Below are 26566 nucleotides of genomic sequence, written 5' to 3'. Positions count from 1 at the left end.
ATATTTAGCCTTCTCTGTGAGAGAACTCTAGTGCCACAACAAACTGGAAATCCCAGGATCCCATATAATGGAGCCATGACAGTTAAAGGTGTCAAAATGCATTAATTCTGCAGTGTGGCAGCAGCCTATGACTCTGGAGAACAGAGTTTGAATCCCCACTTGGCTGTGGAAACCCACTGAGCATGTCATAGTGTCCCAGCCTCAGGGGAAGGCAAGGCAAAGGCAAACTCCCTCTGAATAAATCTTGCCAAGAAAACTCCATGTTCACCAATATATGTCGGAAATGATCTGAAGGCACACAACAACTATTAGAGCCCAGCTTGTCCTTTTTAGAGAGTTGGCTATTGTCAGTACACAGTTGAAGTCAGAAATGACTTGAAAGTGCACAACAGCAACAGCAAAATTGTCCCACCCCAACCATCATCCTTCTAGTCTAGGTTTTTCTACTGATTGTGCCCAGTGCCTCAGCACTCTGTTCAGAACCTGGAAATTGATTTTTTAAACTTAATTCATTGAAATTCTAATTCCAAGATCTCTCAAATTAGCTACTGTTATAGTGTCCTTATTAAAAAGGAAAGCTTTACTTTCCCATTTCTCAAAAGTGACTTCATAGTTATTTTTAAATTATCTTTTTAATAATCTGAATGCTAACAAACTGGGCTTGCATGTGCCACTCCCTCCTGCCCACCTCATTGCCACCTTTGCATTTACATCGGAGCACTAGGCAGCAATATCTTATGATATCCCTTCTACAACAAGACAGTTAGAAAAGTAACTAAAGGCATAGTTACACTGCAAAAGAAGAAGTTATCCTTCAGTTTTGTATGATAACATAGGTCTGAAACAGATGGGCCAAAAGTGCCGTGTCGGCGCCAAAATTAGGGCTCCAGAGCGCATGACAACCACACGCTCTGGAATCTTAATATGTATAGACGGCGACATCTTTACATTGCACCATCCATACGTGGTGCGCATGCACAATGCAATCGCGGCACCATGTCCATACCTCGTTTGTGTGGTGGACACACGACGCATTTGTGTGGTGGACACACGCACGCCCAAAAGAACCTGCTTTTAGCGGATTCTTTTCGGAGCGGAGGAAGCCCACGCAGTTTGGTTGCTGCGGGCTCCCTCCGGAGGGAAAATGGGTGGCTCTAGTCGAGACCCATAGCTACCAATTAAAAGATGTAATACAAATGACTTTCATTATTTGTTACTAGTTACTTTTTGTCTGTATCTGGTAGAGTACTGTAACAATGCCAATTACTCTCAACCTCTTGTTAGTGAGTGAGGCTTAACTATCTTGATATGTAAATAACATTTTGTGCTAAAATAGACACAGTGCAGTGGAAGCCCTTCCGCCAGTATACCTTGCATGGTTCAGTGGACAGTTGAGAATGTGTGGAACTGCAACTCCCAACAGCCATTGATTGATTGGTTGGGGAAAATGGGAGGTACAGTGCAACATTCCTGTATTATCTGTACAGTCAGCCCTCCATATCCACGGATTCAGCCATCCATAGCTTGAAAATATTCAAATTTCAAAAAGCAAACCTTGATTTTCCATTTTATATAAGGACCACCATTTTACTATGCCATTGTATTTAATGGGACCTGAGCTTCCACAGATTTTGGTATCCACACGGGGTTCTGGAACCAAACTGTAGCAGATACAATGGTCCTGCTGTAGATTATTTTCTACTGATGCTGCCATTGTTTTGTTATGTCCTATGTTTTCTTCCCACTGTTGTTCTATCTATGCACGCCTTCATGATGGTCTTTAAAGGTAATACATTTTACCTTACGTTGCTTTGTCTCTCTTTTGTCCATTCATGTCCATTAAGAGCCCTTACTCAGCTGTGAAAATACTTCAACAAGGGACATCATTAGGGATGTGTGGGAGTATAATCCATACCAGATGACAATTTAGAGGTGTGTAACCACCTAGTGGAACAGTCACCCCTTCCATCTCAAGACCCCTGGGCTGCCCACCTCTGCCAGCCAGGGTGCCGCTGCTGCTGGTGGGAGAAAAGGTGCTGCTGCCATGGGGCAGCTCCTTATAGGTCTGAAGGGGTAGCTGGCTGAGAGGGAAAAGCAGCTGGGTGGCAGGAACAGCCCACCTCACTAGCAGCTGCTGTTAGGAATGAGCTGTCTACTGGGTCTGGTGGGTAGGCTGGCCAGGCAGGAAAAAGAGTTGTGCCCATCGCCTGCTTTCTCAGTAGCTGCACCAGATCTGTAAAAGGCTGCTGGGCAGCAGTTGCTGCCCACCTTCACCACAGCAGAGGCAGCCTGGCTGCTGGAGAGTGGGAATGTCAGGCAACCTGGGAGTGATAGCATGGGTTACCACACTAGGGTGACACCAGCCCTTGTGACGCCACTGACTTTTCATAGAATCATAGAGTTGGAAGAGACCCTAAGGGACATCCAGTCCAACCCTCTACCATGCAGGAATATACAATTAAAGCACCCCCCAACATATGGATATCCAGACTCTGTTTAAAAACCTCCAACAAAGGAGACTCCACCACTCTCCAAGGGAGTGTATTCCACTGTCAAACAGTTCTTACTGTCTGGAAATTCCTCCTAATGTTGAGATGGAATCTATTTTCCTGTAGTTTGAATCCATTGCTCTGGGTCCTATTCTCTGGAGCTGCAGAAAACAAGCTTGCTCCATCCACAATATGACATCCCTTCAAATATTTAAACAGGGCTATCACATCACCTCCTAGTCTTCTCTTCTCCAGGCTAAACATGTTTTCTAGGACCTTCACCATTTTGGTCACCCTTCTCTGGTCACACTCCTGTCACTCTGACTACATGATGCCAGCTCTGAAATTTTTCTGCTGGCTTCCTCCACCTTCCTGGAACCTGAAGAATAGCTTCATTTCAAAGCTGTCAGTGGCCTTATCTCCTGTCCTCATCTCCATCTTTCCACTCTGGTATCTGTTTGCATCCCTTCATGGGACCACCACAGCTGAACATATGGGGAACTGTGAACTAAATCTGATGTTATGCAAGTGGACTCAGGCAATGAGGCTTTCCCTTCGCTATTCCTTCCCTGCAGATCCTCACCTCCCCAAGTTTGCTCCTCAATCATCTAGATCAGATGGGGGATCATGCAGGACACAGTAATATCAGAGGGGGGAAATTGATCCATTAGCAATTTCCATACATTTACTAGAAGGACATGGATGGATCTAACCATGAACACTCTGAATAACTGGTGTCTCAGTATGTTTTTTTCTTCCTCCATCCCCACTCTCCTTTCCTTGTGTGTCATGTCATCTTGATTCTGAGACTAAGAGCATACTGGCTTAATTGTTTATTTTTGATAGCTACTCAGGAAGCCTCTGTGGCTAAGAAGTGGGTTTTAAAAGCTTTAAGTAAATAGCTGAACAACAATACTACTTATCTTTGCTATCTTACCCCTCTTTTCCCACAAAAGCGTGTATTTCACATTCTTGAAAATGAAATGAAATAAGGTTATCTTTGTCATGTCCATATCATATTTGGTGCTGACCTTAGACTGATGTAGAAGACTGCAGTGTAAATACATCCGTTTGTATGGCAGGGTGGTTGTGTAGCTGGGGAAAAGCGTCTCAATTGGTACACAATAGCGGGCACTCATTGCGCAGCAGTGTGACTGAGTCAGTGAGTAAACATGTTGTTCTGGGTTCACTAAGAGAGCCGGGGGGAGGGCGGTCAATGCTGCAGTTCTTTGCAGGGCCTAGTTACGAAAGAGCCACTGCCCAGCCAGTTCCTTGTGTTGGTTAACTTCTTTGCTCGCTGGTAGAGGCCATGACCACAGGACCAGCCCATCAGCCAAGCCGATGATTTGTTTCCCAGCTTGGTGCAGATCTCACAATGCTGGTAAGAGATGCTAAGCACCTGTAGCTGTCATCGTCAAGGCTCTTTGACTGAGCTCTGAACTGTGTATTTTCTTTGATCCCCACTATTTGCTTAAAAATAAGATTCCTCATTTTGGATTTGCCCAACCTTGTCACAAGTGCAGCATTATATGTAGGCAGGGAGGTCTCATAAAGTCTTTGGGAAAGATATATGTTCTGGCTTTCCCAAGTTGCATTTAATACTAAGTGGTAAGCCATGGTTCTGGTGAAAATTGAGCACCATTTCATGTCTATATACTGGGGTGCAGTACTCTATGGCCCTCCTACCATTTCAGACTACAACTCCCACAACCTCTATTACTATGCATCCATGCTGACCTGGCTATCTGGGAGTTGAAGTTCAAAACATTTGGCGTGTCAAAGGTCCCCACTGACTCCACTTTGGATGGACTGGTTACCTTTTAACCACTCAATGAGTTAGGACCCAGGATGGTTAAAAGGTTGGATTTCTCCAGAACACCTAGGCTTCCAGTGTATTGTTTACGACGTGTAATAGCGCAAAGTTTAAACCATGTTACTGACTGTGTACACAGAGTCTTTGAATAGGAAACAATTTTGTGTCCAGCAAGGGGGGTAAGGATGTGTAATGTGGAGGAGTTTCTAGGGCAGATGAGAATTCAAGAGCATCTAGAGAGCCACAGGCTTGCTACTGCTGATCTAAGATCTGGTTTGTGTGATTATGTTCCAGGGTATATATGGCTTAGAATCTATTAATCTATTAATGTGTGCATGCGCGGACTGACAATTGTGTACGACTGCAATGCTTCCTGTGTGGTATAGATAAACCCACACTATGCCTTGAATGGGCTAGGAAGGAAAAATAAAAACTAGGGTGGGAAGACGACAAGGAGGAGTGAGTGTGGTATAGTGGAGTTTGTTGTTGTTGCTGCTGTGTGCCTTCAAATTGCTGCCGACTTATGGCAACCCTAAGGCAATTGTATCATGGGTTTTCTTGGCCAGATTTCTTCAGAAGAGATTTGCCATTGTCTTCCACTGAAGCTGAGAGCCTGTGACTTACCCAGTGGGTTTCCGTGGCTGAGCTGGGAATTTAACCCTGGTCTCCAGAGTCATAGTCAACACTCAAACCATCATGACATGCTGGCTCAAGACCAAAGAGACCCAGATTCAAATCATCTTTCATCCCTGAAAAATTTAGTGAGCTGGTGACAGTCAGTCGGATTAATATTCCCCTCACAGTTTCTGGAAGGGTAAAATTGAAGTGGTGATGAAAGAGTTATCTGTGATGTTCTGAGTTCTGCTCATTGTTCCCTAAAGGCCACCTCCTATTTTGAAAACTCCATGCTTCCTGACTATGAAATCTTAAAGGGGCAGAGAACTTTGTGTAGATGGACTGCAGCACCTATCAGTCCCGGCCAGCATAGCCACTGGGAAAGGATGATGGGAACTAACGTTCAACAACATCTGGAAAGCCACACATACCCTAACCCTAGTGTTTGTGTGTTGTGCCTCTTCAAGTCATTTCTGACTTATGGTGACCCTAAGGCAAACCTATTATGGGGTTTTCTTTGCAAGATTTGTTCTGATGAGGTTTGCCATTGTCTTCCCCTGAGGCTGAGAGCATGTGAATTGCTCAAAATCACTCAGTGGGTTTCATGGCCGAGCTGGGAATCAAGCACTACACCATGCTGGCTCCTCTAACCTTAGTATAAAGTCCAATACTTATGGTTCCCAGATCCCAGGGTGTGGGCTGACTTCTCCAATGCTCACGGCTAAGGGGAGGAATCTCATGATGAGAGTGCTGTCATAGCCCTCCCTCCAGTCCATCTGCCTTGGTCCAGGCGTCAGAGGGAGAGAAGAACTGCTGGACCTGATCCCCTGCCCCCCTGCCCCCCTCACCATTCCCTTCTGTCATGTCTTTCAGGTTGTAAGCCTGAGGGTTGGGAACTGTCTATTATCCCCTCTGTTGTAAGCCGCCCGGATCCCCAGGGTGGCATATAAATAAATCATATTATTATTATTATTATTATTATTATTATTATTATTATGCACACACACACACGCGCACACACACACACCTCTTTTGTTAGACTTAGTGTTTCATTCTTTTTTATTTGAATGGCATACTCAATGCAACTGTGGTTGATGATTCACAAGTGATGCTGAAGGACTTCACCAGGGGCTGTCCCTTGTCACATCATCCTTATAATGTCACCAGGGTCTGCCCACATGACATCACAAGGAGTCATTTCGAGGCTTCAGATTTTGGCTGGAACTCTCACGTCCTGACATAGGCCTCACCTGGCAATCCTATCTACAGCAGGGAGGAGAACTGCAAGCCTTGGGATTCAATCCAGTTTCTAGGGGCTCCATGTGTCACCCTCCTTGCCTAGCCTTTGATCCAAACAGTTTCCCCTGAGCTACTTTCTCCCATGCGACCCAGCACACTTGCAAAGAAATCTTTAAATCATCATCTTGCCTATGTGTGTGCAGCAGCGGAGAATTTTATTAGAGTGCCCCAGGCCAACAGGATGGAGGAAATGAGTTGCATAAGGGAAGAACAGTGACAGAGCCTCTGGTCTGCTACTGTCCACACAGAAGGAGTGCAAGGTGAAAGAGCCCTTTTTCCAGGTGAGTTGCTGAAGTCCTTGAGAAGAATATGCTTATGTGAAAGACCCCTTTCTCTGCATAAGGGTTGGCACTACTGTTCAACAGAGTTAGAGAATTTTTGGTCTCATGCAGAGGCAGAATAATTTTAATTATTGACTTTATTACTGTTGCCTTTTTATTGCCAGAGATAGAAAAGAGGCACTTGGCTAGCTTTTAAAATGATGGAGCTTCGGTAATGGGGGAGGGTGCCCCTCTGGTGTAGTAGTCTAAGTGCTGGAATAGGATTCTGGAGTGCCGGGTTAAAATCCTTGTTTAGGCATGGAAACATACTGGATGACCCGGGGAGAAATCATACTCTCTCAGCCGCAGGGGGAGGCAAAGACAAACCCCCTCTGAACAAATGTTAGAAGGCAATGGCAAACCTTTTTCAGGAGCCAGCATGATGTAGTAGTGCACTAGGATGCTGGGAGCCATGGAAGCCCATTGGGTAATCTTGGGCTAGTCACACTCTCTCAGCCTCAGACAAAGCAAAGACAAACCCCCCACTGAACAAATCTTGCCAAGAAAATCCCATATTGGTTTGCCTTAGGGTTGCCATAATTTGTAAATGACTTGAAGAGACATGACAACAAAGTAATACTAACTAAAAAGGAAGAGGACATTTGACAAGTTGTCAATTTTTGCATTTAGCAGTGCATTAAAAATAATCATAAAGAAACTAGAAAGCAGCTTGTTGGTAATGTATTATTAACGCATCACACTTAAAGTAAAAGGCAACACTGAGAAGCTACTTTTGAGGACAATAACCTCAAAAGCAACAGATGATGTTAAAACCTTCCAAGTTCTGCAAGGCAGTGGACATGCTAACTAACCCACCATCTCCGGACACGGAGGAAAAAGGTTTTTGACAGCGATGCCTGCCTATGGAGGATCTTGTGACTCTGGAATCATCCTCTTAATTTTGACATAGACCAGACACTTTTCTGCTCAGTTACATGAATTATGTCTGTTTCTCTGTTGTTGAGCAAAGAGAGAGAAAGAGAGGAAAGGGCATTATCTGGCAAGCAGCCCTTTCCCCCTGCCCCTGAGTTTCAAAAGCTGCTTCTTGCTGGGCCGTTCCTCTCTTGGCCCGGTGGCTCTAGCTTCTTGCCCTTTTAAACAGATAACTTGTTTTTGCAGTAAGAACCCCTTCAACAAAGCCGGCAATTCATGGCTATTAATAGTGAGGGCTGCAAAGCTGGGCCCTGGTGTGAATGGCCCATTCAGTAGGACTTATATGCACACACACTTTCAAACAGAGCATCCTTCAGTCTCTCCTTCCTTCCCTCACAAGCAAAGGACTACATATCCCAGGAAACCTCCTTCTGTGGTACACTGGCTTGCATTTTGGGTCAGCACATGGCTTCTTGTTTTCTCTTGGGTCCAGTTGGGTGTGATGTGCTCCCACTTTCCCCACCCCTCTTACAGGGTTAACTGAACATGCTCTACTCTTCCCCCTTTTGACCATTTCAGGACCGAGATAAACATTTTCTTGTTATGAAGAACTGCTTCTCCTTTCTACATTCAAATTCCCTAGTTCTGTTTTGTAGCCATGAATAGACGAGCATATCCTCCAACTGTCCTGATTTGGCAGGGACAGTCCCATATTAATCCTATGCCATCTCACTTTTCCAGCTGCTTTTAAAATGTCCCAGTTTCCCTCTCCTACTCCTACGTTCCCTTTGTCCTCAGCTGACTTCAGTTGCTGCAAACTAGTGCGCAGTCAGTTAACACATGGGGGGAGGACAGGTGGAGCCAGAATCTTGCCCTTCTCAATAGTTTCAGGAAAAAGCAAACTACTGCAGCCTCTCCTAGCTGGTGTGTTCTTCTTCATTAATACCTTTTGCCACCTTGACGCCACTCTGATATTGCTTGATCACACATGCCCTGGTTTTTCTCTGGGAAATGTTGGAAGGTATGGATCAGTGGTGTGTATGATTTTTAGTGTGAAGTGTATGGGGGAATTGTGTGACTGGATGTTTCTATCAATGCAAAAAACATACCCTGAGCAAAGGTATATAGTTTGTCACTCCTTTTTCATGAAATATTGTAAGGGGTGTGTGCAGGGGTGTGTGTGTGTGTAGATGGGCATCTTTGTTGATTATATTCCTATCTCCCCTCCCCAAATTCCTCCCAGACAATCAAACTGGTTTTCTCCTCACATTCTTCCCTTGCAACCCTGTAAGATTGGCTAGGTTGAGAGAAAGCTCTTCGTTTCCCTTCTGTTCTTCCCTTGCCTCTGTCTTCTGAGTGTTTATTTTGTCTGTTCTTGGATGGTGGAAGGTGTGGTTGAACCACAGGTAGCAGAAACGATCCTTGTTACAGTTATACCAATAGGATTACTGTTAAGGGCCAAGAGGGATTACTTGAGTGAGGTATGAGATGGCAGGGATAACGGTTTTCTTTTACTGCATTACAAATAATAAAAGTTTTTTTTTTAAAGGAATGATTGTGTCATTCACCCAGTGCTGAATTAGTATTTGAACCTGGATTTCCCCATTTCTAATCACACTCTCTAACTACTCTAAGGATGTTATCACACCAGCCTGCTATCCCACCACAATCACACTAGTTTAGGAATGGAAGCATATTGGCTTGGTACATTTCTTATTGCACTTTATCCCATGATAGTGCTTTAGCAATCCATAGCGGTATGATCTGTTCTCCACACTGCCAAACGCCGCCTTCCAGGGGAAGGGTAGGAATGAGCTATTGCAGCTTCCAACTACCTCCCAAAGCCGGCTCTTGTGTAAATGCGTACTACACAACAGCTGGCTTCAGAAAGGCACTAGCATCTCTGATCACTGCTCCTCCTCTTCTCCCAAAGTGACTGCCTGAGAAGCAGAACTGCAGCGGAAGGGGCCTATTGCATGAAGACAGTAATAGAATAGCAGCGAGATTGAGAGTCTATTGACAGGATTTGCCTGTCCGTAAAAAGGTGAGCTACAGTAATAAATGGAATGCAAAGCAACAGCAGGACAGTCACGGTCGTGTGATAGATATCTGCCAAAGATGTTTTTATCCTGTTAAAAGTTCCCTTTATTAGTCTCATGTGATAAAGTCCTAAGAAAGTGTTAATGCATGTGCAGGAACATTGAAGTGCTATGCAATACAAGAGCTAACTGTGCCACACGTTTGCTACTTAATTATATTTTGGAAAAGTAATTAGGAAACAGAAGAGGAGCCTAGCTGGATCAGACCAAAGGTCTCTCTAATCTGGCATGCTGTTTCCCGAGAAAGCCAACCAGATGAAGAAAGAAAGAGAAACTGAGAGATTTTAAAAAACAGCTGAAAAAGTGGGATGGCAGAGAATTAATTGGGACTGTCCTGCCAAAACAGAACAGTTGGAGAGTATGTACTCCTGAGCCTTGTTCCCACTATGGTTTAAACTGGATTGTGATTCCAAATGATCTGGTTTAAACCACCATTGTTCCCACTTAATTTGGATCGCCAAAATGATTCAGAAAGGGTAGCCATGTTTTTACCCATTTTTACCCATTTAACCCGCATCAAAAAGACGCTGGTAAAATAGGATGTTTTTGGGGCTGAATCAATTTATTTGGAAATAAATCGATTCAGCTCAAATGGAAACCAGGTGGATACGAATCTGCCCTAGTTCCCACTGGCAGCGGCTTCCCTGGCCTCCCAGCCATACATGCCTGCTTCGTCCTCAGTCCTTCTGGCCTGCCTCTCTCCTTCCACCCCGGCCTCTCCTCCGCCCACAGTATGGCCAGGAGGACAGAGGGAGACATGGCGGGGAAGCCGCAGCTGTTGCTTTCTGCTCCAATTCTTAAAACCGGTGCAAACATAGTGGGAACCACTGTGTTTGCTGAACCGGTTTCAGGAATCGGTGCAGGAACTGAATCAAGAGGTAAGTGGGAATTGGGCCCTGGTTATTCAAAGAATGCATGGTGTTGTAGGGTGACTATCGGGTTGTTCCCACTTAAGATTTGAAACGATTTAAAATACAACGTTTTTAATAAAATCGATTCAAAATAACACTGTTCTTATCCCGCTATCCGAATCGCTTTGTTCATCGTTCCCATCTGTTTGTTTAAATCGAAGTTTTTACCTGCAAGCGTTCCTACTTGGCATGAAATCGGTGTTTAAATAAAGCGATTCTTCTCCTCCATACCTTATTTGGAGCTGTCAATCAATAGTACGTCAGAATGACGTAACGTTAATCCGGAATATTTGGAAGCGATTTATCTTTTGGCATCGTTTCCATTTCATTGACAGCCAGGGAGAATCCCTTCAGAGAGCACAGAGATCAATGAAGGAGGAGGCTTCTGGCAAAAAGCGAAGCTCTTTCCAGAGGAACTATGGGATAGGTTTTGGAGGGCAGCATCCTTTCTCCCAAGACAGCCAGGGAGAATCCCTTCAGAGAGCACAGAGATCAATGAAGAAGGAGGCTTCTGGCAAAAAGCGAAGCTCTTTCCAGAGGAACTATGGGATAGGTTTTGGAGGGCAGCATCCTTTCTCCCAAGACAGCCAGGGAGAATCCCTTCAGAGAGCCCAGAGATCAATGAAGGAGGCTGCTGGAAAAGCAGGGAGGGAGCACTCTTCCCAAAGATTCTCTTTCCAGGGTTGGAGGAGAAGGCAGATTCCATTTGAGAAATGGAGGGAGAAAGGCTCTATCCCCCCCCCCCATTGATCAGAGCCCTTCCTTGCCTGGGCGAGATCAGATGCCTCCTCGCGAGGAGCCTTCCCTTCCCTGTCTGGGCGAGATCAGATGCCTCCTCGCGAGGAGCTTTCCCTTCCCTGCCTGGGTGAGATCAGATGCCTCCTCGCGAGGAGCCTTCCCTTCCCTGCCTGGGCGAGATCAGTGCCCAAGCGGGCAGGGAATGCCTCTTTGAGAGGAGCCTTCCCTTCCTGCCTCTCCTCCGTTAGAAATGGGCTCTCCCCACACAGAGGGGAGGTTGCAATCCACCGGCAGATGCAGGCGCTTGAGCAGCCGGGACTTCAGGCGCTTAAAGCGCTGAAGAGATTAAGCGCCTGTAACCCATTAAAATAAAAAATAAAAATAATCCTTATCTCTTATTGAAAGACCACAGCGGACAAAGGGGTGAGGGAAGCAAAAATGGCGACAGCCAGACGGATGGGGACAGAAAGGGCAACTCCCCCAAGGACAGCCCCATCGCACTCCGCTCCTCCCATTCATCTAACGCAATTTCAAAGGCTGTCGTTCCTATTTAAATGCTCCGGTTCCTAAATCGAATCAATGGAAAAACGTAGGTCAGACCCTAGTGTTTTTTTAACACGTGTTAAATGAGGAAAACTCGAATCAAAATTTTATTCCGCTCTACAATTCGATTTGTAGTGGAGACGATTGCGGGTTGCTCTAGAACCGTTCTAGGTTTAAATCGGATCCTAATAGGAACGCCACTCCTTGGATTCGATTCAGAATGCGGGGTTTCACCTAGTGAGAACAACCCCTATCAGGCCTAGAACACAGCAATCCTCAAACCTCAGGAAAATGCATTGGTTAGGGAGCAGAGTGTGGCTTGAAAAGTGATCCTGGTGTCAGAATTGGGTGGGTGTTGCTTACAAGGGTGCCTCTATTTTCATCTGTGGCACATTGAAGGATTTGCAATCAAAGGCTCAGAATAGTCTCCCAGTATTTCAAAGACCTGTATATGGTTGTTGCAGACTGTTAGCTTCAAGGAAAATGTAGAAGCTAGTTGGGGTTCTAGGAAAGGGAAGAGAATCATGGTTTGATTGGTTTTTAATACGCTGTTTTTGTGGTCTCTGCAGTTGAGCTTGGTCAGCCTTTGTTGCACTCTTATGTCCCTTTCTTAAATTGCTTAGGCATCTGGTATTCCATAATGCAGTGTCTCCCTCTCCCCCCACAACTTCTTCCCCTACATAGGATGGAGATGTGTAGGAGGTAGGGAGGCTCAGCTGATAATATGTAGCAACATTCCATACTCCCCCCCCCTTTTTTTTTTTTCTTTTTCTTTTTGCATGATTGGAATGCAGCTCTGTTTCCGGCAGGACAGCTGTTTCTTTTCTGGGTAATCCAAGCTTCGTACCCTCCAGAATTCAGGGAAGGGGGCTGGGAGAGTGAGCCAGCTACGAAAGGTCATTTTTTAAAAAAAATCTGTCAACTAAATAAAGGGTTGGAGGGAGACAGCATGGCATAGTGGTTTGAGTGTTGGACTACACCTTAGCCATGAAACCCACTGCAGTGTCACACGCTCTCAGCCTCAGAGGATGGCAATGGCAACCCCCCTCTGTTTTCTTCTTTTCTCTCTGTTTTGTACTTCATACATGCTCAGTATAAGTGGTTCTGAGGCAGCTGCTGTTTATCTTGCCCATTGTATATAAGGACACACCGATATAGTAGTAACAGCTAGAGAAGAATCCTATTATTTCCCAGTACAAGCTTCATGGCATTGCTTACTGTAGACATGCTGCTGCAAACCAGCATTGAAAGCCTGTCTTTCTCCAGCCTTCACCATCTTCTCAATGCCAAAGCTGGTTGTTTTCAGCCAGACAGAAGAAGAAAAGGTGGAGGGTGGCCAGTTCTCCTGTAAAAAAGCCTTTCTAAAAGGGAGTTTCTTTGTCAGCGGGTTTCTTGACTGAGTTGTTGCCTGTACATTAGCAAAGAGGAATTTCTAGATTCTAATGGTTTAGCTAGAAGAACAGCAAAATTACTGTCCCTTCCTAAATTAGTCTGTAGAAGTGAAGAAAGTCATTTGTGCTAGTATGCTTCCTGCTTGTCCCAATGTAAGTGCATTTCTATTACTGAAAACAAACTCCTACGCTCAAGATATGCCTAAAGGTGCCCCCTTTATGCCTTTTGCACCATTTTCTTGTTGATGGATTTTGGCATTAGGGTAAAAAAAACTACAAAATAAACCTAATAAACCTGCCAATGATTAAATGATAATAAAGCACTGATTGAACAAACTTGCATTTAGTGCAATCTTATTAGCAACATGGAGGATGTCATTTCAAATACATACACGGATTATTCCAGGCTGATTAAAACAATGTGAATTTGTATACTTAGGTATACTTAAATAATAAGTTTCTCTCAAGTACTAATTCATAAAAGTAACTGTTTCTTTCCTCATCACCTACCTTTTATTTTGCAATACCTAGTCTGATGAATTCTGCAAAATATGTAAACTTATACACTTTTATGACATTTTGTTATAGAAGAGGAACTGGCCAGATATGGATTCTATCTATCTATCTATCTATCTATCTATCTATCTATCTATCTATCTATCTATCTCTGCCCTTTTCTCTCTCTGGACCAGCACAGTGACCTTTTTATATCCCAAGCAGCCTGAATGTGAATGGTCTGACTGCACAGCATAGTATTAAGCCACACCACTGGGTAATTGTTTTTGTCACCTCCCCACCATGCATGCGCACCATCACACAAACACACACACCCTTCACCTACATGCTCTTTTCACACACACCATGCCCCCACTTGAATTTTATGGTTTGTGTATGTTGTACTTATATCCATTGAAGGTGGCACACTTTCACTTTTTTTGCATTGCTGCCCCGACTGCTTGGGTATGCTGGCTCCATCATTTTTAATGTGCACCTACACCAGTTCATTTATATGCAGGTTTAGGTTTAGGTTTAGGATGGATCGCTCTTTCAGAATCACTCTTGCATCAGGGTGTTTATATGCAGGGACGAAGGCACGCATTTTCCGGCTTGAATCAGCCTATCATGGCTTCTTTTTGCTCTAGTTTTTAGCCCCAGAGCATGGCTTCAATCCGGTTTCTTCATGCTTTGGAAACATGCCTCATCTAAATGCTCTACCTTCAAGGCAGGGGAAAACTGTTTTATTTGTCCCATCTGTTTCACCCCTGAGACATTAGTTTGTATTTTCTCCAGCCATTTGCCTCACCACTGGCTAGGGTTTAACTGGTCAGGACTATCTGAGTCTCAGAGATTTCAGTCTCAAAATCTGAGACCTAGGGATGGCCTCTTGTTCATGTTACAAGGGTTGGGCTGTGCTTAGGTAACAAGGGTGATGTCACAGGGAAAGAATACCTGAGATGTTAAGGATCAACTACAAGTGCACAAAGTACAGTAGTCTACCTTTCTCGGCAATTTTGCTGGCCACAGCTTCAGTAACTCACAGTCAGCCACGGCCCAAAAAAACAGTTGACCCTCTATATCCACGCATTCTTTATCCACCAGTTTAGTTATCTACAGCTTAAAAATATTCAAAAAATATATAACTCCCCAAAAGCAAACAATAATTTTGCCATTTTATATAAGAGACACCATTTTATTGTGGCATCGTATATAATGGGACTTGAGCATCCAGGGATTTTGGTATTCATGGGGGAGGGGGTCCTCAATTGCAGTCTAAAAATACTACTGGTATAGGGTTCGGTACTATCTGATTGTGGATTGTTTTAATATGTGTGTATATATGTGTATCTTATTCGTCCTTTTAAACTGATGTGCATGTAGTATACAGTGGTCCCTTCCCTTAAGCAGGGGATCCTTTCCGGACCCCCTGTGTAAGGGGAATTTGGCGTATGCTTGAGTCCCATTTAAAAGAATGGGGCTCGTGCCCGTGACTCATGTACCATTACCCCTTCTGGGGCATACTGAGCCTTCTTCAGGTGTGCTTTTAGTGTTTGCTGAAAACCACATAAGTCATGTCCATGTATGACACGGGCGCACTATATTTGCTCATTGTTGTTGTTCCTCACCTTGATCCATGAAGAGAGGCAGGTATGAAATAAAGGCATCAACTATGGGTCTTTGAATGTTTCCCCTTGCAAATAAAGGTGGACTACTATAAGTGATCCAATTTTTAAAAAACAAAATCTAACAAATGATAAATATACTGTATGCACACATGCACGCTTTCCAAGACAGTCCTCTCACCTTGCATTGAGGACCAGAAGAAAGAGGCCAGGTCCTGAGATCTGGGAACCCTACCATTGGCTACAACTGAAGGTTGTAAAATAGAAGATTGCCTTGTTCATGGCCTTACTTATACAGAATTAAGATATTATGTAGAAGAAGAGAGGGATACATTCACATGGTGCTGCCATTTTCGTTTACCTAAAACTCAAGAAAGCATTAATGCGACCAACTTTACTGGGATACTGAGACAAGTACTATAGTGCTAGTGTGTCAAAACATTGAAGTCCCTGTTCCAGACGCTAGTCAAGCAAATCTCTTGAAATGTTTGTCTTGAATTAGGGTTGCCAACTCTTTCAATGAACATTTCAGGAGTAAATCTATCCATAAAGCATTTTTGCTTAAGGTTGGTTATAAATATATTTTATTCCCTCACACTATCCTCAGTTCTTAAGAAGTGCTAAAACTAGAAGTTGTCTTTTCTTCTGTCCATTTAATCCATTCAGAATATACATAAATTATTTAAGCGAAGCAAGGAACATTGACCCTGCACACATCATTCCAGAAAGATTTAGCTAATAAACTCTTAGCACTGCACATTCTTGCTGGCTATAGAGGATGTACTCTAGCCTATATTTTATGGAGGAATGTTCAGTACTGTTCTGCATATGTCATAAATAGACCCTGGAATGCAGACAGAGTTGCATGGCTGCTTTGCTTGCACTGAGTCTATTCAATGCCACACAGTTTGCTTAGGCATTTCTTGAGGACATTCCATATGTGTCAAACTGGGCATTAAGGAGAATGCTTAGTCTCTATGATTAATCTAATTTTCCATCCACAGTGTGATTTACCCAGTGATACATGTCTCACAACCAGACTGGAGAATTAAGCCTTCCAGTGACCAATCACAAAAAAAAAAAAATCATTCTAAATGCAAGATTTGTAGATGAGGAAAAATCACATGCTTCACCACTTTAGGAACCACCTCTTCTCCAATGTACTAGGTATATCAGTCTTTGGTCCTTTTTGAACTTCAACTCCCAGAATCTCTGATTAAGGATCTTCTGGGAAGTCCAAAACATTCAGAAGACTAGCCTGAAAACCACTGATCTAATTTGGCCTTTGTTCTCTGCCTTCAGCTGCCCTTTATGTGCAGTTGGACATAATTTCCATCATCCTCAACCACTGCTTTGTTTCCTAATGGTATTAATTACTACTTTGTTTCCTAATTGTAGGAGTGGTAGTTCAATATAGCTAAAGATAGAGAAAGCCAGCCTAAGGTAGAAGAGGGTGACTTCATTCTGAGGCCACCAAATAGGCTTTTAGGAAAAGCACAAGGGAGGCATGAAAAATATTCCTTGTGTATAAGTGGCATGAAATACTCAGAGTCAGACTGCCTCTAAATATGGGGTTTATTTAATGGTCACAGGTAATAGCTGTTGGTAAACCATTCATCCATGACATTGTCAAAAACTTTTTTTGAAAGACATTTAAGCTGTCTTTCTTGCCATGTCTTGTGGTGATGAATCCCACAAGTTAATTCTAGGTTGTGGTATAGAAGTGCTTCCTTTGATTTCCCTCCATTTAATTGTCAATCACTTTCACTGGATGATGCATTATGAGCAAAATAAACATGTAGGGTTTATGAAAAACATGGAGACTGTGTGTGTGTGTGTGTGTGTGTGAAGATTTTATTCCTCTGGTTTCTTTTACAAAACAACAGCAGATAAATATGGTTCTCAAATCGATTAAAAATTGCTAGTGCATTCTCCAAGATAATATGCCTTTGCTTTCTCAAATAATGCTCCAGAGCATTTTGACTTTTAATAATTTTCCTCAGCAAACAAATTTTGTTTCTGAAATGTGCCAGGACATTTTTAATAAATATACTGTACATAGACACTTTGAAAGCTACTTTCTCTTGGTGTTGTCTCCCTCTTCTTTCAGTGATTGCTTTGCTAAACTGAAATAATCCAGTGTGAAGTCGAAGGCTTTCATGGCCAGCATCCATAGCTTTTTGTGGGTTTTTCAGGCTATGTGGCCATGTTCTAGAAGAGTTTAGAACATGGCCACATAGCCTGAAAAACCCACCAAAAAACCTATAAAATTATCCAGTCTTGCTAGCCTGAGCTCATAAAATAGACGTTCTTTACCTTTGATTGTTATATAGTGCAAACCATTGCTTCTTGAAAGTAAGTCCTGTTACATTCAAGATGATTTATTCCTAAATGTATATGAAAGGGATTTTGCATTTTGACGGTTGCATTGTAAAATAGCTGTAGCTTGGTACCTACCTACAAGAGCAGTGCAGCCATGCCCTCCAGCTGTCCTGGTTTGACAGGGACAGTCTTGATTAATCTTCTATCATCCCACTTTCTCAGCAGTTTTTTAAATGCCCTAGTTTGTCTCTCCTCCTTCCACTTTCCCCTTTGTCCCCCTTTGGCAAATGTCCCCCTTTGTTTACTTCAGTTGCTGCAAACTGAGTTGAAACTGAAAAAGTTTGCAATCAATTAACTCAGCTGAAAGGAGAAGAGAGAAAGGACAGAATCTTGCCCTTCCCAGTAGCCTCAAGCAAAAGCAAACTGCTGCAGCATCTTTGTTCTTCCTCATAAATAACATTTTCCATCCTGATGACATTCTGATGTTTCTTGGCCATTTTCGTCCCAATTGTCCTTTGTGAAATACGGAGATACGGTGCATCTCTTTTGTTAACATGCTTATTCCGTATACTTCATGCATGTATGACCATGGAGTAAATTACCTGTTTGTCTATGTAAGTTAGCATTTTATCACACACCATAACAAACACCTACCTGTCTCTCTCATTTTAGCCTGGGAAGGTGTCTGAGCCTCACAGCTTCAAAGAGAAGGTCTTTAAGAAGAAGAAAAAGGCTTGTGTTGTGTGCAAGGAATCCATTGAGGCCCAGGGGCTTGTCTGTAAAGGTAAGTGTCTTCCTGTCATAGACCTTTCAGTCTTTTTCACCTTCCACAGAGAAGTGGCTGTAGGCAAGGGTAGCCCAACACATTTTGATGTCTAAGGCATCATATTAAATGCCCCCACCTCCTATCCAAGGTGCATAGTACCTAAAGCCAACTGACTTATCTGGGCATGTGCTATAGGAAATCCCACAAATGCATCTGTATTTATTCCTTGCAATACAAATACAGTAATAAAAAACAACTGTTGGCTGCCTCTTCATGATATCCGAAATCTATTGCATCTGAGGCAGCTATCTTGTCCTACCTAAGGGTAGAGACAACTCTAACAGAAAGGCTGGGGAATAGAAAGCTGTTTCCCACGGCCCCTTGCAACTCTCCTTTGTTTCATTGGCCCTTACTAGGAAGTCATCCCATTAAGCAGAGTATTACATAAAGCCTAAAGGAAAAACATCGCCACACAGGTTTCTTCACCTTTGGTTGTTGTTAATTACTTTGGAGTCCTCAGCCTCCTTGACTGAGTCCATCCATCTAATAGTCTACCTCTCTTTCTCCTGTCCTCCACCATTTGTAGCATTATTATCTTTTCTAATGAGTTGTGCCTTATCATGATGTGGCCAAAGTACAACAGCCTCAGTTTAGTCATCTTGGCTTCCAGGGAGAATTCAGGCTTTATCTGTTCAAGGACCCATTTGTTTGTCTTTTTGGCTGTCCACGGTATCCTTAGCACTGTCCTCCAACACCACATCCCAAATGTGTTGATTTTCATTCTACCAGCTTTCTTCACTGTCCAGGTCTCACATCCATTCAATGTGATGGGGAATACAATGGCTTGGACGATCCTAAGTTTACTGTACAGGTCTATATCTTTGCACCTTACCACTTCACATTGAACAAGAATACATTTGTAATGAATACATCCTACAGTCGACCTCTTAAGATGGCAAGGACTAGATCTAGAATATCTCTTTTCTTTTCATTGCAGTGTGCAAAATGGCAAGCCATAAGAAATGTGAAGCCAAGGTAAGAGCGCCTGCTGTACATTTAGTGGGAGCAAAAAATTACATTGTGAGAAGTGTTCTAAATGAGTTAAGAGGCATATTACACAGAATATAGTATTAAACTTAAGTTCTAGGAGGACAACAGGGCTTGGAAATAATATAACTATCGGAATGACAATTCCCAAATCTCCCAGCCAGCATAACCATGTCTGGGGTGTGTGTGTGTGTGTGTGTGTGTGTGTGTGTGTGTGTGTGTATAATTAAAAAAATAAAAAACCACAAAAAGCAAAAGACAACGTATGGGTATATAAAAATATTTTCTCAAAATACATTTTAAAAATGTGTAAATAGTAGGCAGCAAAAGTTAATAATACAAAATTTATATCATACATCTTTTAACTCCTTTGTTGTGATATTCTTCACATCATTAGAACGCTTTTGCCTTCCTTCCACCTCAATGTTGGTTATTTCTTATCATTTTAATTTTCTCTTCCTATACGGTGGTCCCTCCACATTCACTGGAGTTAGGGGTAAAGGACCCCCATGAATATGGAAAAACCACAAATAAAAAAACACTATTCTTTTTATCTATGAAATCATCTCCCTCAGAATCTCTTCCACTGCAACTCTGTGGGCAACATCTGCCAAAAGTTGATCATCCAATCATGCTGGAGGACCTACAAATGCCTAGGGAAATGTTTTCTCTAGGAACTTGTAGGTTGTCCATCACAACTCTATGGTCAACATCTGGCAGAGTTGCACTGGAGGACCTAGAGATTCCTAGAGGGAAAATATTAACCAAAACCACAAATAATCAAATGCACAAAAGTCAAATCCACAAATGAGGAGGGACAACTGTATTCCATTCTTATCACCTGTTGCCCTACACATCTATCATGAAATTTTCTAAATTTTTACTGTTTGGTTCCTGTGTGTTTTATATATAAAACTTATGAAATAATTGTGGTTGTCTGTCTATCTATATGTATTCTAATATTAAATATTATATTATTTTCTATGGGATAAGTGTAAAAACAGAATAAGATAAATAAATCTGGAATACGTCTTCAATAAAAAAAAATTCTCAGAGGAGGTAAGTGAACCTAAAATAGAATACATCTTACTATAATGGGAATTTTTAAAAAACCAACCCCTAATTACTGTTACTCAGAGGCATTTTCAATCTGCCATGTATGTATCAGCAAAGTATGATATTGACAACTGTCCCCATCTCTGTCTCCAAAAATGTATTCATTCTTTTCAGTCCTCACCATGTCTGTCTAAAAAGTCTTAGCTTTCCTCATCATTGTTAGTTTGTCCAAATCAACCATGTCATATAGTTTCAGTAGTCATTCTTTTAGCTTTGATGTTTCCTTATCTTTCCATTTTTGGCCATATGTTATTCTCGCTGCCATCACTATATACATCAGTATCTGTATACAACAGTATCCATCTGGAAAGAATTCTAAGTTGTACTTCCCACCCACCCATAGTACTTCCAAGCTCTAGAGGATAGACACGTGTTCCTTGTGGTTGCTATAAATCAACCCCACATCACTGCAGATCCTTGCTGAAGTGTGTGAAGGACCAACAGAGTTCCCACAGACATCCATTCTGTGCCTTGTGTGCGTCTCTTAGTTCTGTGCTGGAGATCAATTGCATATCACCATTACAAGGTCAACTTCACATCCTGCCTTTTGACTGTCTGATGTCAAAATGCCATTTTTAATCTGCAGCCCTTTCTACACATCTTGTGGGCTTGAGTAACAAGGAATAAGGAGTAATAAGGAAGCTATATTCTGAATGTAAGCTTGCAAAGGATTAGGAAGCACAGTGAAATCTGGGGCCTATATGAGGCCGCTTGGGAAAAGGGACAAGGCTGGGCCAATGCATTTTGCTACCTGAGGCAAAAAACAAGATGGTGCCTCCCTTGCTTTCCATGTACAAAAGCTGACTGGATTGGTAGCTGACTATGGGCTCGTTCACACTATACAGTTATAGTGGTGCGATTCCACTTTAACTGCCATAGCAACATCTTATGCAATCTTGGGACTTGCAGTTGAGGGAATGTGAATTCCCAGACAGAGAGTTCTAGCACCTCCCCAAACTGCAAATTCATAGGATTCTATAGGATATTGGCCATAGCAGTTAAATTGGAACCATAGTGCTATAAATATGTCATGTGAAAGCACCCTTGGTTTTGAAAGGGCCTGTAAGTTATTGTTTGTTTGGAAAAAAGTTTCAAAGAAAAGCTAAGGATTTCAAGATTTTTCTTATAGTATTTCATATCATTTTTTGGGTTGCTACAGTTATTTGGATGCATGTTAGCAATTTCGATGTCACTGAAAGTGAAGCACACATTCAAGTTTCTTTTTTGTTCTGTTCTTTATTGAGTTAATCTATTCCGTTCCCTTTTTTTTCTCCATTGAACTAAAAAATATTTTCTCCCATTTATAGCTTGATCTCCTTTCTGAGAAAGGGCTAAGTAAGATAACAGGCTAGAGGATTAGGTTGGTATAAGCAAAAATAGGTTGCAAAAGTTTCCTGAAATAGAATAGTAGTTGACAAGACCTAAGCAGAGGCCAGTCCAGATTTAGTAGCCTAGTGACACTGAGGGTGCATCCACATGGTAAAATTAATGCAGTTGGACACCACTTTAAGTGCTGTATCTCCATCCTATGCATTCTCTGCCAGAGAGTCCTGGTGCCTCACAAACCTATAAACCTCAGGATTTTGTAGGATGGAGCCATGGCAGTTAAAGTGGTGTCAAACTGCATTATTGCTACAGTGTAGATTCATCCTGGGTCATCATTGTTTTGTAACCACAAGGTTCCACAGAAGATCTAGCAGTTTCACCACCTTCAGAAAGTCCCTGTCATTTTGGGAGGGTGGAGGAGGAGGAGGATTGCAAGCACAATCTTCTCTGTTGTGGAATTGTTTGTCTGTTACTTCACTGTAAATATTTCATCAGCATCTTCCCTTAGTCTAGACAACACACATCCCCTACTTCTTTGCCCTCCAGATGTGTTGGACTACACTTCATCATCCCTAGCCAGAAAGCTCCATGGTCATGCTATATTATGAGGGTGGTGGGAGTCTCCTTTCCCCCTTCCCTCTCATAAAGAGCACTCTGTTTAAATTGACACAAGCCCCAAGTCAGGTGTTCAAATCAAGACAAGGCTAACATGAATGTGCATGGAGAGGATTAGCCTTGCCCAATCATACATCGCTCTCCATCTACTGAGAACGACAGTCTGAAAAGGCAAGAGCATCTCCTACAAATGCAGCCTCCCCACACAATTGGAAACCCTGATTCTACAAGTGGGTGTCCAAGCAAATAATTTCTTCCAACTCTGGGAAACCCAGGGATCTTTCCAAAGGTTTTGACTCAAGTCTGCCTGAGTTCAGAGTGATACCTGCAGGGTGGTGAAAGGCTGATTTCCTAAGGGCATAGTGGGATTCATGTCCCACTGACTCAGGGGGAATTTGGAATGGGAGCAAAGGTAGTTCATGGAAAGAGGTACGGGTCAGAAAGTGTGACTTAAAGGGACCGGTGTTCTACACATCTGTTCTGGAACATAGCTGGAGCCAATGGTGTTCCCATCCATAGTGTCAACCGGTGCAAGTGGGGCTGTGGGAGGGTCGGTAGTTGCCAAAAGAATGTGCTTGGCCCTTTCCTTCACCATGGCGGCAGAGGTCTCCTCATGAAGGAGAGGGCACTTGGCCTTCTCTGCCACAGTGGCAAAACCAGGAGGGGTGCAGCAGGAGGAGGGCCTGACCAGGTGTCACCCCTCTTCTGGGGTGTCACCCAGTGCAGACCCCACACACCCCTATGCACGTCTAGTGGCACCACTGGCTGGAGCCTCTCGATATATATGAACAAGCCTATAGCTATGGCAGACAGGAAAGTGAAATATTCTGAAGATTCAGTTTGTTGTTGTGTGCCTTCAAGACATTTCTGACTTATGGCAACACAAAAGCAATCTTATCAAGTGGCTTTCTTGTAATGTTACAAAGGGGGATCCCAGTGATCTCATTAAGCACAATATACTATGTATCAAATACAATTGTGCAGATCATGGCATTCAAATTAAAAAAACAAGTCTAACAAATGAAAAACATACACCTTTCAAGACAGTGCTCTCTCCCTGCGATTCCTCCCCTTTGCCCTGAAGACTGGAAAAGACAGTCCAAGCCCTGAGAGTGAAGGCCAGAACCTGAGATCTGATAACTCTAGTGCCTGCAGATATTTTCAGTCAGGCTCCTTAGCAGGTCAAGAATCTGGCATTCCCTCTGTCTCTCTCCATATCTCCTTTTATCCACCACGCGAAGGCATGCACCTTATGCAACTGACGGGTTTTTGAAGTACATAAGGGAATCTTGCAATAAGGTTCGAGATTGTCATCCCTTCTAATGGGAAGGGAAATAGGAAGGATACCAAGATGATATCTGCCTGCTTTGAAGCCATGGTTCCAACATCTTGGGGATCCAAGAACATTATAGTTTTGTCAAACTCTTCCTATGGACATGTGTTCACAAACAAGTTGGGTCCAAATGCATTATTGCTGGGCAGCTCTATTTGGGGGATGATCCCAGGAACTGTGGACCCTCTACTCCTGTGAGAGCCAGACCCTTCTGGCCCTTTAAGCCTGCGTGAGGCTGCCCTTCTGGGTTGTGTAATTATGAGCTGAGTTTGCCTTGGAGCTGGGCCAAGGCCTGCAGCTGGAGGAGAGAAGCCACTTAACTTCAGGCTGCTGTTGTTCCAGGACTGTTTTTTTGAAATCACAGGATCAGTAGTGGCTGTTTCTTGCAAACACAGCTCTGCTCTCAGGAAAGGAGATATAACTAAGGGGGAGAGACGGATCCCCTCAGGAACATGAGGAAAGCAATGGCAAGGCACTGAGAGCCCATGAGACAGCCAGTTCTCTCTCTCTCCGCATTGCTGATCCCTCTTCTGCCATGCTTTCCCTTGGACTGGGACAGGAAACAACAATGAAAGGTCTACACTCTGCACTGCATTGTGGGGAAGCTGCATCTGAACTGGCATAGGATTGGCATCTCAAATAGGTGGGTATGAAGATGGTGATGTTCTTGCAGGAGAAGTGTTCATTCTTCCCTCTCCACAAGAGGGCAGTAGGCCTCTTGCAGGATTGCTAGTCAGCACTTGTTGGGTTGGTTGGGCAATTAAGGGTGGGAGGGTGGCTAGAAACATGACAAGCAAAGGAAGACATGTTTTTTTAAAAAAAGTTATTTGTTCATTAAGTTACTTATTTATAGAGCTGTTAATATCCATTAGCCATACTAACTGAACTATACATCCATATGCAGGGAGAGGGGCAGTTCCTCTTTGTGGCATTTGCCCAAGCGGCCATACTTAGTCTTCCCCCCTGCTCTCCATTTGAGGTGGGTTGGCTGAAAGAGTGGCTGGCCCCACGTTGCCAAGTGAATATCACAGTTGAGCAAGGAGATGATCCCCAGTCTCCCCAGTCCTAGCATGTCATTCATGCTGGACACCAGGTGCTGGGGATAAGTAAGAAGAGAAGGCTTTCACCTTAATGTGGCCTTCTGACCATTACTGGTGACAGAGTGTTTGGACTCGGTAGCCTTTAGGCAGGCATGGCATCAGAGGCTGGACTATACCAAGACAGGCCATCCATCTGTCTAGCTCAGTACACTTGACCAGTTGCAGCTCTGAAGAGTTGCAGGCAGGATTCTTTCTTAGCCCAGCAAGTATGTTGGGGATTTAACCCAAGGTCTTTTTTACGCTAAACATTTACTGAGCTACAGTCTCTCCTTCAAAGCAAGTGACCACAGACAGGACCTTAGTGGTAGTAGTAATAGTGGTCATTCTGTGATTGTGGGATACCTGAATAGTTTTTTTTTTCCCACCTGGTACCTAGAAGTTAATTTTGATTAACCCTTAGGCACCAGGTGAAAAAGACTATTTTATTATCCTGAGTCTGTAATGGATAGAATATTTTAATGCTTTCTTCTTCTTCTTCTTTTTATGGCTGCTTTGTTGTTGATGGTTTGCATTGTTGGCGTTCTTCTTATTGTAACACATAGAGAGAGTGTGTTGTGGGGGATTAATTTATACTGTCTTTGTTTTAAATGGGAAGCTAATATTTTTAAATGTAATGTCAGCTGCCCTGGGAGTTGTTTCATGAAGAAGCAAAAGTTTCCAACTTTGAGTAAAACAATGAATAAGGTAACTATATATATATATGTTTCAAATAATTGTGTGGATACACTCAGTCTAAGCTACTGGACCTCCCCCCAGCCCCATGCCCTATATATTAGCTCTTGCGTGATTTGTCTAAGGTGATTCTGTTCCACAGTCTTCTGCCTGCAATCCCTCTAAATCTTTCTGACTTGGACTTTGTCTGGCATGAAGCTGTTTGGATGGGAGGCTTTGGGGGATAGATACAAAATAGAAAACAAGAATGCTGAACAGTGTGTCCTTCTACGCTCAGTACAAATTCATAGAACTTGGAAAAGTTACATGCTTTGGGGGATGACCACTCTCAGACTCCCCCATGATAGCTGGGGGATTCTGCATACTGTTGTCCAGAGAAAGTAATTTTTCCAAGCTCTTACTTGGTGACTGTCTGGATTTTTCCCTTTCATGTGCCATTACCTTGTGATTCTGTCACTATTTGCCTTCCCTGAGAGTAGTGGGCGGATTGGCTTGTTTCCTCAAGTCATCTGGAACTGCTTTGTTCTATGAGTGCATAAATTCTGGCTCACTGGATGAAACAATGTAGTTCCATGTAGTCCTGTGTTCTCTCCCTCTGTTTCTAAAAACCCACCAAAGCCTCTGTGTGGGACAAGAAAATACAAATTATCTATGCCTGGTAGTAAAAATCCAGCTCAGGATCTATGTCAAGCCTTTTTCCCTCTTGTGCTGATTTTCTACTAGCAGGGAGATTTTTGTCCTATAATGCAATTTTAAAATATTTACATATTACTTTTCCAGGCAAAGCCTTCCCATTGTGGATTACAAAACCAAAAACTCCACACACAAAAACCCCCACGATGCTTATAATAGACATAAAACTATCTAATTACAAGAAGTATTGGACTATGATTCTGGCAATCAGGATTCTAATCTCTTCTTAGCCATGCAAGCCCACTGGGTGACCATGGGCAAAATCACACTCTCTCAGCCTCAGAAGAAGGCAAAGGCAAAACCCTTCTAAACAAATCTGGCCAAAAAACAAAACAAAACAAAACATGATAGCTTTGCCTGAGGAT

At 43.0% G+C, this 26566-nt stretch overlaps 1 protein-coding gene across 4 annotated transcripts in view; it reads left to right on the top strand.

Annotated features, from left to right (window-relative positions):
• The window catches only part of LOC149322749 (tensin-2-like), a 158958-nt gene that overhangs the window by 65857 nt on the left and 66535 nt on the right, over positions 1-26566 (top strand). For 3 of the 4 annotated variants that reach the window (XM_089482470.1, XM_089482489.1, XM_089482480.1), the window contains exons 2-3: positions 18206-18317; positions 19297-19334. In XM_089482470.1, coding sequence (XP_089338596.1) covers positions 18206-18317; positions 19297-19334 — 150 coding nt within the window. Of the gene's footprint in view, positions 1-18205; positions 18318-19296; positions 19335-24015; positions 24380-26566 lie in introns of those variants that run through there. The other variant, XM_089482509.1, reaches the window with a different exon arrangement.

The sequence above is a fragment of the Sceloporus occidentalis genome, unplaced genomic scaffold (assembly GCF_023333645.1).
Source record: "Sceloporus occidentalis isolate IW3139 unplaced genomic scaffold, rSceOcc1.0.p SCAF_1, whole genome shotgun sequence".
NCBI classification, from domain to species: Eukaryota; Metazoa; Chordata; class Lepidosauria; order Squamata; family Phrynosomatidae; genus Sceloporus; species Sceloporus occidentalis.
This window is presented reverse-complemented; position numbering and strand designations above follow the sequence as displayed.